Raw genomic sequence first — 15,912 nt, 5'->3', positions numbered from 1 at the left:
GTTATTGGACAGAATGGAGGAGAGTGAACGGATGGGAGATGAGGAGACACTCGAGGAGGTGTTAATAGAATTGGGGGAGTGCGAAGAGAGAGAGCAGTTGATTTGGCGTAGTATGCAAGGCATTCGCCCTGAGGTGTGTGTCCCCAGCCCGGTACCACCAGTGCCGGCACCCCGCCGCACCAGGCTGTCTCTCCGTCCCATCAACACAGGTGTTCCCTCCTGTCCGGCGCTGCCAGAGCTCCCGCTCCTCAGTCCAGAGGCGCCAGAGCTTCTCAGTCCAGCACTGCCAGAGCCTTCCTCTCCAGCGCCGCCAGTGCCGCCAGTCTGCCCAGCGCCGCCAGTCTGCCCAGCGCCGCCAGTCTGCCCAGCGCCGCCAGTCTGCCCAGCGCTGCCAGTCTGCCCAGCGTTGGCGGAGTCTCCCGCCTGTCCGGCGCCGCTGCCGGAGCGTCGCGCCTGTCCGGCGCCGCTGCCGGAGCCCCTCAGCCCAGAGGCGCCAGAGCCCCTCAGCCCAGAGGCGCCAGAGCCCCTCAGCCCAGAGGCGCCAGAGCCCCTCAGCCCAGAGGCGCCAGAGCCCCTGCTCCTCTGTCCCGAGCCCCTGCCCCTCTGTCCCGAGCTCCTGCCCCTCTGTCCAGAGCTTCTGCCCCTCTGTCCAGTGGGGTCATTGAGAGGGGTTGCCATGGTGAGAAAGCCACGGAGGCGGACAATAAGGCGGACTAAGACAATGGTGAAGTGGGGTCCGCGTCCCGCGCCAGAACCGCCACCGCGGACAGACGCCCACCCAGACCCTCCCCTATAGGTCAAGGTTTTGCGGCCGGAGTCCGCACCTTTGGGGGGGGTAGTGTCACGTTCTGACCTTTATTTCCTGTGTTTTGTATTTAGTTAGTATGGTCAGGGCGTGAGTTGGGTGGGCAGTCTATGTTTGTTTTTCTAGGTTTTGGGTATTTCTTTGTTTTCGGCCTAGTATGGTTCTCAATCAGAGGCAGGTGTCATTAGTTGTCTCTGATTGAGAATCATACTTAGGTAGCCTGGGTTTCACTGTGTGTTGGTGGGTGATTGTTCCTGTCTCTGTGTTTGCACCAGATAGGACTGTTTTGAGTTTTCACATTTCTTGTTTTTTGTAGTCAGTTGTTCATGTGTACCTTAACGCATTAAAAAGAACCATGGACACTTACCACGACGCATAGTGGTCCTCAGATCCGTTTCGCCTCTCCTCTTCGGAGGAGGAGGAGGAAATTCATTACACTAACCCTGGACAAGCACACCTGATTCAACTGTCAACTAATCATCAAGCCCTCAATGAGTTGAATGAAGTTTTTTTTGTCAAGGGCTACAACAAAACTGTACTGTTGAGGGTACTCGAGGACCAGGGTTGGGAAACACTGTTCTATAGGGTCAGTGAAGACAATTATATTTTAAGTGAGAGATATTTGGGGGCACGAGACAGTATATATAGATTGGTTTCTGTGTTTTATAATGGATATCGACAAATATCTGCAGTGTCTTCCCCTTGAGCGGAAAGAAAGTTAATATCACATCACCACACTCTAGTTAAATCAAAGCCTTTATCAAGGGACATTATAAGAAAAGCTCAGTTTCAACGACTTATTGGCATTTCCTTTGTATAACAGCTTAACACTCAGTTGTGTGACAATTAGCTTTTTAATGATTTTGTTAGCATGACTTTCTTATACCAATACACAAGCAGGTTACAGTTTCAACAGCAAATTACATTAAGGCACCCTAAAAAGGTTTATTAGCATATCAAAAGTGCTGGCTAGTAGCCTACAGTAGAGGAGGAAAATATATCTGGCAGCAGCGTAAAGGCTGGAGAGTAAACATCAAATGCACTGATATCTTCAGGAACATTGAACGAGCAGATATTTCATTTAAAATCAGCGATTCCCTTCAAAAGTCTGTTTTAGACTGGTTGTTCCTTCTCGAAATGACATCATTGGTATATTTTAAGCTCTAATACTCTGTGTAAGGAAACATTATGAGCAAACATGTTTTACACTTTTAAACAGAACCTTGTATTGAGAATTATATTTCGAATCCAAATATAAAGTTGATGGCCTCACAGAAGTGTGCTCGGTGTTCGTCGGATGTGTTGCGCAAACGTGTTTCTTCCTTCTCGTCATGGAACTTGAAGGGTTGATGAGTCTTGCATGGAGTATTTCTACACAAACTGTTCCGGTTTCTCCATACACGTACTTGAAGCTGTAGGAAATGTAAGGGAAAATAAAACACATTTACCATGTAAATATCATATCACATCAATTAAGACTAATTAAGATTTGTCCAGATTAGTTGTGTTATGTTTATAGTAATGTGTGTCCTGAAATAACCTCATGACAAAAGTATGGGACAAGTCTTTGTGTGAAGTATATTAACACCACCCTTCCAATAGCCTACCCATGAAGCAGACAAAGTTGTGAGGAAAAACACTGTCGGAACCAACCCCTGGAGAGATAAGATTGGTGTATGTCCTCAGTCATGTGTCATCTGCATTTATGTAACTCAAATTATAGTTATATAAGTGTGTCTCAATCACATATTACAGGATGACACATTCCTTTTAAAAGCCTCTTAGTTCGGGAGACATCCATGTCTAATGATCTGATTGATGTCTGGACCGTTAAGTCTGTTAAGGTCCAGACCATCCACTGTCCTTGTCCTCAGAGAGATCATGAGAGGTGACAGAAAGGTCATTAGCACTGTCAGATTTTGTGTGTGTGTGTGTGTGTGTGTGTGTGTGTGTGTGTGTGTGTGTGTGTGTGTGTGTGTGTGTGTGTGTGTGTGTGTGTGTGTGTGTGTGTGTGTGTGTGTGTGTGTGGTGGGTGGGTGGGTGGGTGGGTGGGTGGAACGCATGTCTTATCCCTCTTCCTTTGACTCCTCAGATGTGAAGTGATCAGTAATAACACAGTGATGGTTATGTATAGGAAATGATTCTGACATTAGCTTCAGTTACAGTTCTACTGAAGACCTTAACATATTGCCATGCACTTTGTTCTGAATCTCATTAGCTACATAGTGACAGTGTGATGAAATGTTTTAATAATAAATAAAGCAAACATTGAACAAATACACAACAATTGTTCAGCAGAAATACACGGAGTGTAAAAAAATTAGGAACACCTTCCTAATATTTACTTGCGTTATTTGTTTCCTTTGCCCTCAGAACTGCCTCAACTCATCGGGGCATGGACTCTACAAGGTGTTGATAGAGTTGCACAGGGATGCTGGCCCATGTCGACTCCAATGCTTCCCACAGTTGTGTCAAGTTGGCTGGATGTCCTTCGGGTGGTGGACCATTCTTGATACACATGGTATCAACTGTTGAGCGTGAAAAACCCAGTAGCGGTTTTTATTTGTTTTAACTTTATTTAACCAGGCAAGTCAGTTAAGAACAAATTCTTATTTTCAATGACCACCTAGGAACAGTGGGTTAACTGCCTGTTCAGGGGCAGAATGACAGATTTGTACCTTTGTCAGCTCGGGGATTTGAACTTGCAACCTTCCGGTTACTAGTCCACCACTCTAACCACTAGGCTACCCTGCCGCCCCAACTTTGTTGCAGTTCTTAACACAAACCGGTGTGCCTGGCAACTACTACCATACCTCGTTCAAAGGCACTTCAATATTTGTTCTTGTCCATTCACCCTCTGAATGGCACACATACACAATCCAAGTCTCAATTGTCTCAAGGCTTAAAAATCCTTCTATAACCTGTCTCCTCCCCTTCATCTACACTGATTGAAATGAATTGAACGAGTGACATCAATAAGGGATCATAACTTTTACCTGGATTCATCCTGGACGGACTATGTCATGGAAAGATCAATTGTTCTTAATGTTTTGCATACTCCATTCATATTGTTACATGTTTATTTCAAAAAGCGCAACCTCTCTCTCTCTCACACACACACACACACACACACACACACACACACACACACACACAGAGATCATTGTTACACAAGAGGATTAAGGCAGTCAATAATGAGTTAATTACTGTTTAAGTTACTGGGCAAGCAATCATGCATATTACTGTAAGTATACAGAGTACAGACATGGCATAAGAACATTGCAATGTGGAAAAGAGATTCTGAAAAACACATGCAAAATAATAAATATTAAGTTAGTGCAAAACAATGATTTAATCAGAGTGTACACTTGATTTGCACTGTACCTTCAGACCAGTTATTTATAATATGTCAGTAAAAAAGTTCATTCTAGCTTTGTTATCCAAAAGTAGAAACATAAAAAATATCCAATAATATTTGACATATTATACAAGCAGTCAAGCACATTTTGGCCTCCTGTAGGAAACCAAAGTTACAGCATTACTGTCTTCCAGCCACTAGAGAGAGGCAGAGTTTGACTTCAAGTATCAAAACAAGCTCTGGTATGGATACACAACATCACTATGTATGTAAACAGTGACAGAGTGTGATTAGAATGAGAGTTTCAGGTCAGTATGTGTTACAATGATTAAGACAAGAACAAACTGATGCAACAGAGAAGCCAGCATACAGCATACAGTTCAACACACTAGCCAGCCAATGAGAAACCTCAAAAGTGCTGTCAGTCAAAGCAAAGGAAGTGATGTTAGGTAGCTAGTGTCAACAGTTGCAGGTTGGTTACATGAGCATGCAGCATGGCTTCTTTCTCTTTTGAATCTTTTGAATCTTTCTGATACCTGGGGCTGGGTGCTTCTCTGTCCTGTCCAACTGTCCGTCTGAATAAGGGGAGCATGCCTCTTTGGCCTGTTGACCAGGGTAGACCAACTTCTTTGACGCTGTGTACGGTGACGCATTGTTAGCGTTAATATTAGAGGTGGGCTCTGCCATGTACTGTATTAATTTCTGTTGAGGTTGAGAGTGATGATAACCCCAGTTGTTGCATCCATCCGGGTCGTAGGTGTTAAGCTGAGGGTTACTCTCGTCCACCCCATCCTCATCGCCAATGACGACAAGCTCAGCCCGGATGGACCCTTCGTAGCCCAGACCACGTCCACTGTCATCCTTGGCGGTTTGGTAGCCCATAAAGATCGCAGTGATAGGCTCAGATGTGTCTATGGCGTTCAGGATACTGAAGTGCAAGTCTTCCTGGTAGATCGGAGATGGTTTCTGGTCCTTTTTAGCCGACGAGTTGTAAAACATCCCGCCTTGCTGGCTCTCTCTAGGGCTATGGTAGGAGTTGTGGGTGGGGTGAAACTCCCCGCCATAGGAGAAAGGGTTCTGGTTGTACCCGTTGGTTGGCTGGTAGTACTCCTCGTCCTTCCTGCAGATGAAAGAGGGGACTGGAATGTGAGGGGAGGAGGAGAGACTCTCCGGCCCTGAGTAGTGGACTCCATCAATGTCGTGGAGCTCCTTCCTGGAGAGGACGTCATGCTCATACAACTCCTGCTGATACCCATTCCCATTGGTTCCTTGGAGGACTTTAGCATGACTTTGTTGGGGCCTGTTGGAGGCTGAGGCACTCCTGCCGGAGGTGGTGGAGAATGCAGGCACTGATTCCTGGTGAACCTGATGGGCCTGTGGGAAAGCTCCGCTTTGAGGCATCTTCTGCACTATAGCCTTTCGGAGCAGCTTCTCCACCTCCATAGGGCTGAGTTCCTGGTGGCTCCGAGGGCCACAAGGGGTGGAGAATGCAGGCACTGGTTCCTGGTGGACCAAAGGGCCACAGTTGGGGGAGAATGCAGGCACTGGTTCCTGGTGGCCACGAGGCCCACAGTTTGGGGAGAATGCAGGCACTGGTTCCTGGTGGCCCCGAGGGCTATAGTTGGGGGAGAATGCAGGCACTGCTTCCTGGTGGCCACGAGGGCCACAGTTTGGGGAGAATGCAGGCACTGGTTCCTGGTGGCCCAGAGGGCCACAGTTGGGGGAAATTACAGGCACTGGTTCCTGGTGGCCCCGAGGGCTATAGTTGGGGGAGAATGCAGGTGCTGATTCCTGATGGCCCTGGTGGCCCCGAGGTCCTCTCTGAGACTTCTTCTGTTCTGTGGCTGCTCGCAGCAGCTCCTCCACCTCTATAGGGCTGAGCTCATCCACTCCATTCCCCAGGTGAGACCCATCAGACTGCAGGGCATAGACGGACTTACGGCCGTCGTCGTAGACTTTAACCCCTCTCTGCTGGAGCTCCTGGGGGGTGACGGTGGATGTAGACAGGACCCGGCTCTCCCCGGTACGGAGGTCCTTCTGGACGTTGATCTCCATTGCAAACATGGCTGGAGGAGAAGAGAAGGAGGAGAGACAGAGAGTAGGAGGAAGGGAGAGATGGAGAGAGAGATGGGTTGAAATTAGATACAAATAGGGTTTTGACATATCTACAGTATATGCTATTGTTGTAATAAATGTTACTATGAAGTTTCTTACTTTGTTTGGGTGTGTCCTTATTAAATTTAAAGGACTGCTTCCTTGAAATGTGAGGCTTGTAGAACTTTGGGACATCTAGAGTAGCTGGGGAAATATAGATTGTCTCTGTGAAAAAAATAAGCTATGTTTTTTGTATTACCAATGATTATGTGTATAGTGTAACACGCTTGATCAAATACATTAAATGAATTAACGCAATCAGAAAGTTAGCAAAAGGCCTTACCTTCTTTGAAATTCTCATTTGCCTCCTGTAAGACAACATACACACAGCACTTTTAGAGATACAACTCAGATCAACAAAACCTCATATTAACAGTACCCTCATTGTGGCCAAAGCAAAACATCTAAACCAGAAATATCTCAATGTCAATTATGTTATGTCCAAGTACCTTAATTATCTCCTCGGGGGTTTTCTCAATAGCCTTCAGTCTCTTCAGTATGAAGCCCTCGTTTTTTGATATCATCGTCTCTTCCCTCTCCATAGCCTCAATCTCTTTCTCAATCCTGCAAGCCGAGACAGAAAGGGTCAAAGGTCATATCACCTCATAGACAGGCGGAGAAGGGATGAAGAACGGATCAGTGAACTGACAGTTTTCTCATCTTCGGAAGACTTTCTTTTCTGGCTCTAATCTCGTCAGAGGTGTAACTTGGCAAACTGATCATGGCTGGCAGCAGACAGACTCAGGGTCAACCACCAGGGCATCCCACCTCTGACAACCCCATCAATGCTGTGTTATCCCACCCAACTGGCATTAAATCACCCCATTAGAATAGCACAACCCTGCCACTTGACACCTACAGTTCAAATGGCTATACCCCAAAGCGGTACGACCCTAACAGATTGGAACCTACCCTGTGAAATACAATGAGTCTATTTGTGGATGTCCCTCACTTTTACTAAAGAAACAAAAAGGCCAGAACACCACCCTTCCATAGTGACAAATACCTATATGTTTAAATCCAAGGTGGTTTTCGTTAGGTAAAAAAAAGAACTTTGTTACTTCCATCTCAGTTACGGGTGTCTTATTACCAGCACCTTATGGGTTTCAGGGAACGCACTGACTGCCACTTGGACCAATCTACGGACAAATATAGGTCTAACTGGACAGTTGATGGGCTACCCTTCACCGCAGACAGTCCAATACACATTGCCAGGGTGTTGAGCATAGAAATAAAATAAATAAAAGAGGCGTCCCCATTTAAAAGCAACACTTCACCGTAAGTGGTACAGATTTAACATGGGTAAGGTTTAATCGAATGAAGCATCCAAGATGAAAAGCATATCTCGACATAGCAAGGCCTATATTCCATCAGGCAGCCATGTTAATAAACGAGCAATGTAAACATACTGTAGATCAGTTTAGACATGAACAAATGGAGTATCAGTTGTCCTGGCTTACTGTACCGGTGGATGCTGGTCTGGAGGAGCTTAGTTTGTTGTTGATCTCCCCTCAAAGTCTCTCTCTGCTGTGGGCTCTGGATGGCTGCTCCATCCATGAGCCATTGCTCTCTCAAGGACTTTTTCTGTTCAAAGTAAGAGAGGGTGACACAGCATTATGTCTTAACTGTCATGAATGACGTGTTATTTTTGCACTCTAACATATGTCTTTAATGGACTGCTCAGCCACAGTGACCATAAAATCTAAAAACTGTCATCAAGCTTATATACTTGGAACTCTCGCTGTCATCAGATAGTTACGAATTATTGAAACAATGTGGTTTGACAATATGACAGTAAGATAAACTGTAATGTTATCACTTCATTGATGGTCAAATGACCTAACTGTACCTTTAAGTGTTGAAGCTTTAATTTCTCCTTGTCAATCTCCAGCTTTTTATGAGCAATGTCCTCTTGGACTTTCCTCTTATCCTGCAGATAAAGTATTTAAAAAAGAAAGTTGTGAACCTTAAAGTACTTGACACAGATATTATGCAGTCGTTGATTTGCTGTAAGAGAACCAGAACTCCAGGTCAGTTTACCGTTATGGCTTGGAGCCGCTCCTTGACCAGGTCTGCCTCTTCCATACTGACCCTGGACCAAAGAAAAATGAAGAAAGAAAAAACAATGGCGATGAGAAGGAAACTCTGGAACAAAAACAACAGCTAAAATGTGATGCGTTGACACACATACCAGTCATCCAGTGAATAGGGCTTTATGATCCATTGAGAGGGAAGGTTAAAGGGATACGTCACCTTTTTATGTGAACTATCCCTTTAACAGTTGAACCAGGAAGAGTGTCAGTGGTGATTGACACACTTTGAAAGAGTGACTTGAAAAATTTGACCAGAAACAAGAGGGTTTGAGTTCCACCACAGATGACAAATGACCTAGTCATTACTGAGGGATTTCACACTCAATTCTACCTGACCAGACCTGAAACAAGAGTCTGGTCTAGCCAATAACACACTCAATTTTTGGTCCGAGAGAGCATAGCATTCAGGCCCCTAATATCATATTACAGAAATGTACTGACCTACAAGGCAAGAGTCTCCAACTGGAATGCCGATACGCATACTTTCAAAAATCATAAAGTGCAAAAACGAATGCACTCTGGGGTACCTTAGGGGTGTGCTTCTGTGTGTGGTGACAGTGACAGTGATGACCTATGGCCCTGAAAGGGCATGCCAGCATCTCCCTGGTCTCTCCTTACATCTTTCCACGAAATGTGAGCCCTACCGCAGACTTCCTGTCTCTCACCATGCTCCACAGATATTCTAGACTAGCTATTTTCTCAGACAGCCCCCTTAATGGGATGACTCAGCAGCAGCCTCTATATTTGCTCTTCACATAGAGGTAGGAACCTGAAAGAGAGAGTCTGATAAGTGAGGAGAATATGGGGGCCTTCCAGTTACTGGTAAAATGTTCTGTACATACAGTTGAAGTCGGAAGTTTACATACACTTAGGTTGGAGTCATTAACACTTTTTTTTCAACCACTCCACAAATTTCTTGTTAACAAACAATAGTTTTGGCAAGTCGGGTTAGGACATCTACTTTGTGCATGACACAAGTCATTTTGCCAACAATTGTTTACAGGCAGATTATTTCACTTATTTTTCACTGTCTCACAATTCCAGTGGGTCATAGGTTTACATACACTAAGTGGACTGTGCCTTTAACCAGCTTGGAAAATTCCATAAAATGATGTCATGGCTTTAGAAGCTTCTGATAGGCTAATTGACATAATTTGAGTCAATTGGAGGTGTACCTGTGGATGTATTTCAAGGCCTACCTTCAAACTCAGTGCCTCTTTGCTTGACATCATGGGAAAATCAATAGAAATCAGCCAAGACCTCAGAAAAAAAATTGTAGACCTCCACAAGTCTGGTTCATCCTTGGGAGCAATTTCCAAATGCCTGAAGGTACCACGTTCATCTGTACAAACAATAGTACGCAAGTATAAACACAATGGGACCATGCAGCCGTCATACCGCTCAGGAAGGAGACGCGTTTTGTCTCCTAGAGATGAACGTACTTTGGTGCGAAAAGTGCAAATCAATCCCAGAGCAAAGGACCTTGTGAAGATGCTGGAGGAAACGGGTACAAAAGTATATTTATCCACAGTAAAACGCGTCCTATATTGACATAACTGGAAAGGCCGCTCAGCAAGGAAGAAGCCACTGCTCCAAAACCACCATTAAAAAAAAAACTATGGTTTGCAACTGCACAGTTGGAAGTTCGTACTTTTTGGAGAAATTTATTCTGGTCTGATGAAACGAAAATAGAACTATAATGACCACCGTTATGTTTGGAGAAAAAAGGGGAAGGCTTGCAAGCCGAAGAACACCAAACCGTGAACACCCAACTGTGAAGCACGGGGGTGGCAGCATCATGTTGTTGGGGTACTTTGCTGCAGGAGGGCATGGTGCACTTCACAAAACAGATGGCATCATGAGGAGGGAAAATGATGTGGATATATTGAAGCAACATCTCAAGACATTAGTCAGGAAGTTAAAGCTTGGTCACAAATGGTTCTTCCAAATGGACAATGACCCCAAGCATACTTCCAAAGTTGTGGAAAAATGGCTTAAGGACAACAAAGTCAAGGTATTGGAGTGGCCATCACAAAGCCCTAACCTCAATCCTATAGAAAATGTGTTGGCAGAATTGGAAAAGCGTGTGCGAGCGAGGAGGCCTTACAAACCTGACTCAGTTCCACCAGCTCTGTCAGGAGGAATGGGCCAACATTCACCACTTATTGTGGGAAGCTTGTGGAAGGCTACCTGAAACATTTAACCCAAGTTAAACAATTTAAAGGCAATGCTACCAAATACTAATTGAGTGTATGTAAACATCTGACAATAAAAAGTAAAATAAATCATTCTCTCTATTATTATTCTGACATTTAAAAATCTTAAAATAAAGTGGTGATCCTAACTGACCTAAGACAGGGGATTTTTACTAGGATTAAATGTCAGGAATTGTGAAAAACTGAGTTTAAATGTATTTGGCTGAGGTGTATGTAAACTTCCGACTGCAACTGTAACTGCTTATTCCCCCTGATTCTGGTAATCCTCGAACTAGAATTCCTGAAATTAACAAAAACTGGGGGATTCAGGGAAAGTTTCTCTTTTGCAACCTTAACTACAATATACACCCTAACTACAGAAAGTAGTCACACCCCATGACCAAATTTTGTTGTGTTACAGACTGAATTTAAAATGGATTAAATAGAGATTTTTGGTCACTGGCCTACACACAATACCCCATAATGTCAATGTGGGAATATGTTTTTCGAAATTGTAACAAATTAATAAAACATGATAAACTGAAACGTCTTGAGTCAATAATTATTTAATCCTTTGTTATGGCAAGCCTAAATAAGTTCAGGAGAAAAATGTGCTTAACAAGTCACATAATAAGTTGAATGGACATTTTTGAACGACTACCTCATCTCTGTACCCCACACATACATTTATCTGTAAGGTCCCTCAGTCGCACTGGGAATTTCAAGCACAGATTCAACCACAAAGACCAGGGAGGTTTTCCAATGCCTCACAAAGAAGGGCACCTATTGGTAGATGGATAAAAAAATAAGACATTGAATATCCCTTTTGAGCCTGGTGAAGTTATTAATTACAATGTGGATGGTGTATCAATACACCCAGTCACTAGAAAGATACAGGCACCCTTCCTAACTCAGCTGCCGGAGAGTAAGGAAACCGCTCAAGGATATTACCATGAGTTCAATGGTGACTTTAAAACAGGCACAGAGTTTAATGGCTGTGATAGGACAAAACTGAGGATGGGTCAACAACATGGTTGTTACTCCACAATACTAACCTAATTAACAGAGTGAAAAGAAGGAAGCCTGTACAGAAAAAAAAAATATTACAAAACATGTATCCTGTTTGCAAAAAGTCACTAAAGCAATACTGGAAAACATGTGGCAAAGCAATTAACTTTTTGTCCAGAATACAAAGTACTATGTTTGGGGCAAATCAAAGACAAAAAATTACGGAGTACCACTCTGTCACGATTTCTGCCAAAGTCAATGCCTCTCCTTGTTTGGGTGGTACTCGGCGGTCGACGTCACCGGTCTTGTAGCCATCATTGATCCATTTTTCATTTTCCATTGGTTTTGTCTTGTCTTCCTACACACCTGGTTTCAATCCCATTCATTACCTGTTGTGTATTTAACCCTCTGTTTCCCATCATGTCTTTGTCAGAGATTGTTTTATGTTCAGTTTCGTGTTGTTTGTATTTGGTGCACGACGGGCCCTCGTACCCAATTTGTTTCATTTGTATTTATGGTTTTTGGAGTTATGTTTTGTTTTTTTAAATTAAGTTTAATTCTCCTGCGCCTGACTTCCCTGCCACCTATACACACAATTGTGACACACTCTCCATATTTTCAAGAATAGTGGTGGCTGCCTCATGTTATGGGTATGGTTGTAATCCTTAAGGCTTGGGAGTTTTTCAGGATAAAAAAGAAACGGAATGTAGCTTAACACAGGCAAAATCATAGAGACAAACCTGGTTCAGTTTGCTTTCCACCAGACACTGGTAGATCAATTCACCTTTCAGCAGAACAATAACCTATAAAACAAGGCCATATCTACACTGGAGTTGCTTACCAAAAACACAGTGAATGTTCCTGAGTGGCCAAGTTACAGTTTTTACTTAAATCTACTTGAAAATCTATGGTAAGACCTGAAAATGGTTGTCTAGCTAAGATCAACTAATTTGACAGATCTTGAAGACGTTTGAAAATAATGGTTAAATGTTGCACAATCCAGGTGTAGAAAGCTCTTAATAGATGAACTCAGAAAGACTCACAGCTATAATCACTGCCAAAGGTGATTCTACAAAATATTGATTCAGGGGTGTGAATACTTAAGTAAATGAGATATTTCTGTATTTCATTTCCAAGAAAATGTGCAAAAATTATTGGGTATTGTGTGTAGATGGGTGAGACTTTTTTTGCAAATATTTAATCCATTTTGTATTCAGGCTGTAACACAACAAAATGTGGAATAGGTCAAGGGGTTTGAATACATTCTGAAGACACTGTAAACTCAAGGAGAGTCTATAAATAGGAGGTCATAACAACAATAGACAAGTGTTGCACTCTGCGGCAAAGCATGCGTCTGTTTGTCTCCAAAACAGAGATAAGCAAACTAAAGTACAGTTCCTGTTCTTCATTTACATGTTATTACATTTTTGGGGTTCTTCTATGAGGACATGGGAGATACACTACTCTGATATTGTAGGAGGAAATGGGGTGATGTAGAAACATTTGGGCAGCTGTTATGGTTGTAAATGTTATTGACATAAAGCCCTTGTGATGAAATATTGCCAGGTGGCATAGGGCCAGTTATGTCTATCATGATTACAGTGACATCATCACACAGCTCTGTATAAACAATGCAATGCAATGCAATTCAAATTCTAATTATTTTCCTGTTTAAAATCAAAAGGCTAAATATTATTTTAAACAAGAATACATTAGAAAAATCCTCACTGAAAATGAATGGCACTTTTCAGTTATTGAAGGGAATTTCAATGAATCTCCTGATTAGAAAGAACTGAAACAGGACTCACTGATCCCAACCCTGGTCAGCATTATGAACTGTGCCATATGTCCTCCCACGTGTGACAAAGACTGCATTTCTCTGACCAATCACATCAGATCTTTTCACATCAGATCTAGCAGACCAATTAGTGAAAAAAAGCTCAGAATTGGGCTGCCTGTGTAAACCCAGCCTAATTTGACTGGACACAGCTTTGACCCTGAGTTCATCACTTCTAATAAGGTTTGAGACCTGATGAAAGACTTAAGAAACATGTTTAGCTGGCCTGATATATCACACTTGGGCGCATATAGAGCGTTGCAGTATGCAGACTCTTTTATTTTCTTTATAGACATATTATAGGCTACTTCTTCATCAGCACCTGCCCAGATCAATCGGATGTGTTTCAATATGTCCCCAATATGTCCCCATGTGAAGAGTGGCAGCTAAAAACTGTGATGGTCAGTTCCCAGCTCCAATCCCTCCTCAGGCAGACTGACAGTTCTAGTGGAAGGAGGTTTTCTCTAAGCTGCCTGCCCTAAGCTGATCACTGCGGTGATTTAGCCAGGCTGCAAATCTGTTGGGGCATCTGCTTCCACAACAATAACTGCATGGACACATGGTTTTCAAAAGGGCACATGTACAGTAGGATGGTAAAACAGTATGCATATTTGTAGTATACAATTTCATGTGCATTCTTCCTTAATTTTCTTTATGCTTTATGCTATTATTTAATGGGTGTGTGTGTATTTCATTCCAATATAGGGCTTTGCATGATCAATACCATAGCCTAGATGCACAAAGAATGCCCAAACGATGAGACATAAATGCTGTATATTCTGGACCTATTTTGGTAAATTAGAATAGTTTATTCACACAAGTATAAGGTGAATAGGAAGGAAACAAAAGGAGAACACGCGCTTGAGTGCACTGCCCAAACATTGGACTGAGGAATGGTCGTCTGTGATTTTGCAGCTCTCACATGAGTGAAACAACAGTGTCCCAAGTAAAAGTTCCTATAAAATGACAATAAATCCCCATGCCTTCGCATGTTAGAACAGGAACACTGGCGGTAAAAACGGAAGTGGTTTAAATGAAGAGATCACTGGAGACCCCGCAGTGCGCCTGTCCAATTGTTTTATACATGCACGCTAAAAGAGAAATTGAACATATGAGAGTGAATTTATGTTGAAGTGATTTAAAAATAACTAACTCAGGTTAAAACCTAAAACCCATACAAAGTTATAATACATGCAGGATCTTAATTTGACCTATATTGTCACAGCAGCATACAGAGCAGCAACATGATTTTAAAGTTTAGTCCATAATGTTGCTTGATCGGTGGTTAGGCTATTAGCCTTATTTTACAACATTGCCAAGTAAAAACGGATTGAGAAAATGGCAAGAACACTCACCAGTTGTGCGTGAACAAATGCTGGATATGGATTATAAATGCCTTGGTGACCCAAGTTCACTATTGGTAGACAGCGTAAAGCGCTCTGTCCTAAACAACGCGACAGTCAGGTACAGCGCGGGTGCCTTGAACAGAGCCAAGCGAATGCATGATTGGCAGCTTGCCTTTACACCAATAGCAACAGGGCAAGTGTTGTATCCCACTGAGCACAGATGTCAGTTCAACGCCAACGTCACATTTGGTTGAGTTGTCCACTAACGTGAATTCAACGTGAAATCAACCAAAAATGTCACCATGTAATTGGATTTGGGGTTGATAAAGATAATAATAAACGAGATTCCCTTACATTGATGACTTTTTGCAAATCCAATCAGTTTTCCACCTAGATTCAAAGTCATAACATAGATTTTTTTAGTTGAAATTACTTTGAAAAATGTTGATTCAATCAGATTTGCATTAGTATATGCATCAAAAGTCCTAATGCACTTTTCTATTTTTGGAGTTATTACATAAAACTGATCAGTATTTCCGAAAGAACGCTGAAGTCATGTATTTTCAAGGCTGTGATGTAGGGGCGCAACTTTGGTTTTAGAAGTGCGGGGGACATAATATATATTTGTTAATGTAGTCGGATAAACACTCCAAACAGCCTACCCGACTGCTCGTACCCCTTACATTCTGAAATGGCATTTTTGTCCCCCCCAGTTTCATCATTGGAAATTGGTTTTGTACCACATTCCAATGATGAAACTGGGGGGGACAAAAATGCCATTTCAGAATGTAAGGGGTACGAGCAGAGATTTACAGATTGATGGTTGGGGCCCATCCGAAAACTTTTAAAAGAGTGCAGGCTCTTTTAGCTACCAAAGCAAGGGGAAGGTGGGCGCTTCACCAGGCCGAAATCCAAAATAGATAGATTCCAGAAAAAGTTACAAAACTCCCGTAGCCTACTTCACAGAGAACATGCCGAGAAGTTGACAAAACAAAAATGACAACAGACGAGGTACTACACAATAGAGCAAACAGGTATGATTTTCTCTTTCATTTTGAGCCCACGGCAAGAAAGCACCAAAGCCTGCCGGGCTAACGGGTTACCACTAGATAACAC

The 15,912-nt window shown here is 42.9% G+C and overlaps 1 protein-coding gene across 2 annotated transcripts; it reads right to left on the bottom strand.

Moving 5' to 3' along the window:
• Positions 1-1,567: 1,567 nt before the first annotated feature.
• On the bottom strand, positions 1,568-14,907 carry LOC115103197 (palmdelphin-like). Of its 2 annotated transcripts, XM_029623952.2 has the most exons (9): positions 14,806-14,907; positions 8,358-8,409; positions 8,167-8,247; positions 7,783-7,901; positions 6,767-6,881; positions 6,601-6,625; positions 6,378-6,461; positions 4,700-6,229; positions 1,568-2,217 (listed from the first exon to the last, which is right to left on the bottom strand). In XM_029623952.2, exons 2-9 carry the CDS (start codon positions 8,400-8,402, stop codon positions 2,177-2,179), a joined length of 2,040 nt encoding a protein of 679 aa, XP_029479812.2. In that variant the 5' UTR covers positions 8,403-8,409; positions 14,806-14,907; the 3' UTR covers positions 1,568-2,176. The 2 variants fall into 2 exon arrangements, with proteins under 2 accessions (XP_029479812.2, XP_064861901.1); XM_065005829.1 differs by lacking the exon at positions 1,568-2,217 and having other exon boundaries at positions 2,840-6,229.
• Positions 14,908-15,912: the final 1,005 nt, after the last annotated feature.

The sequence above is a fragment of the Oncorhynchus nerka genome, linkage group LG20, assembly GCF_034236695.1.
Source record: "Oncorhynchus nerka isolate Pitt River linkage group LG20, Oner_Uvic_2.0, whole genome shotgun sequence".
Taxonomy (NCBI): domain Eukaryota; kingdom Metazoa; phylum Chordata; class Actinopteri; order Salmoniformes; family Salmonidae; genus Oncorhynchus; species Oncorhynchus nerka.
Note: the sequence above shows the minus strand (reverse complement) of the source record. Positions and strands in the feature narration are given on the sequence as shown.

What these genes read in the sequence shown, in the direction of transcription:
- LOC115103197 (XM_065005829.1), bottom strand. Translation starts at nt 8,402, where the DNA reads ATGGAAGAGGCAGACCTGGTCAAGGAGCGGCTCCAAGCCATAACG. An exon ending in CTCCAGACCAGCATCCACCG is followed by an intron (nt 6,882 to 7,782) that starts GTACAGTAAGCC and finishes CTCGGCTTGCAG; the next exon opens with GATTGAGAAAGAGATTGAGG. An exon ending in TAAGGACACACCCAAACAAA is followed by an intron (nt 6,230 to 6,377) that starts GTAAGAAACTTC and finishes CTTCTCCTCCAG; the next exon opens with CCATGTTTGCAATGGAGATC.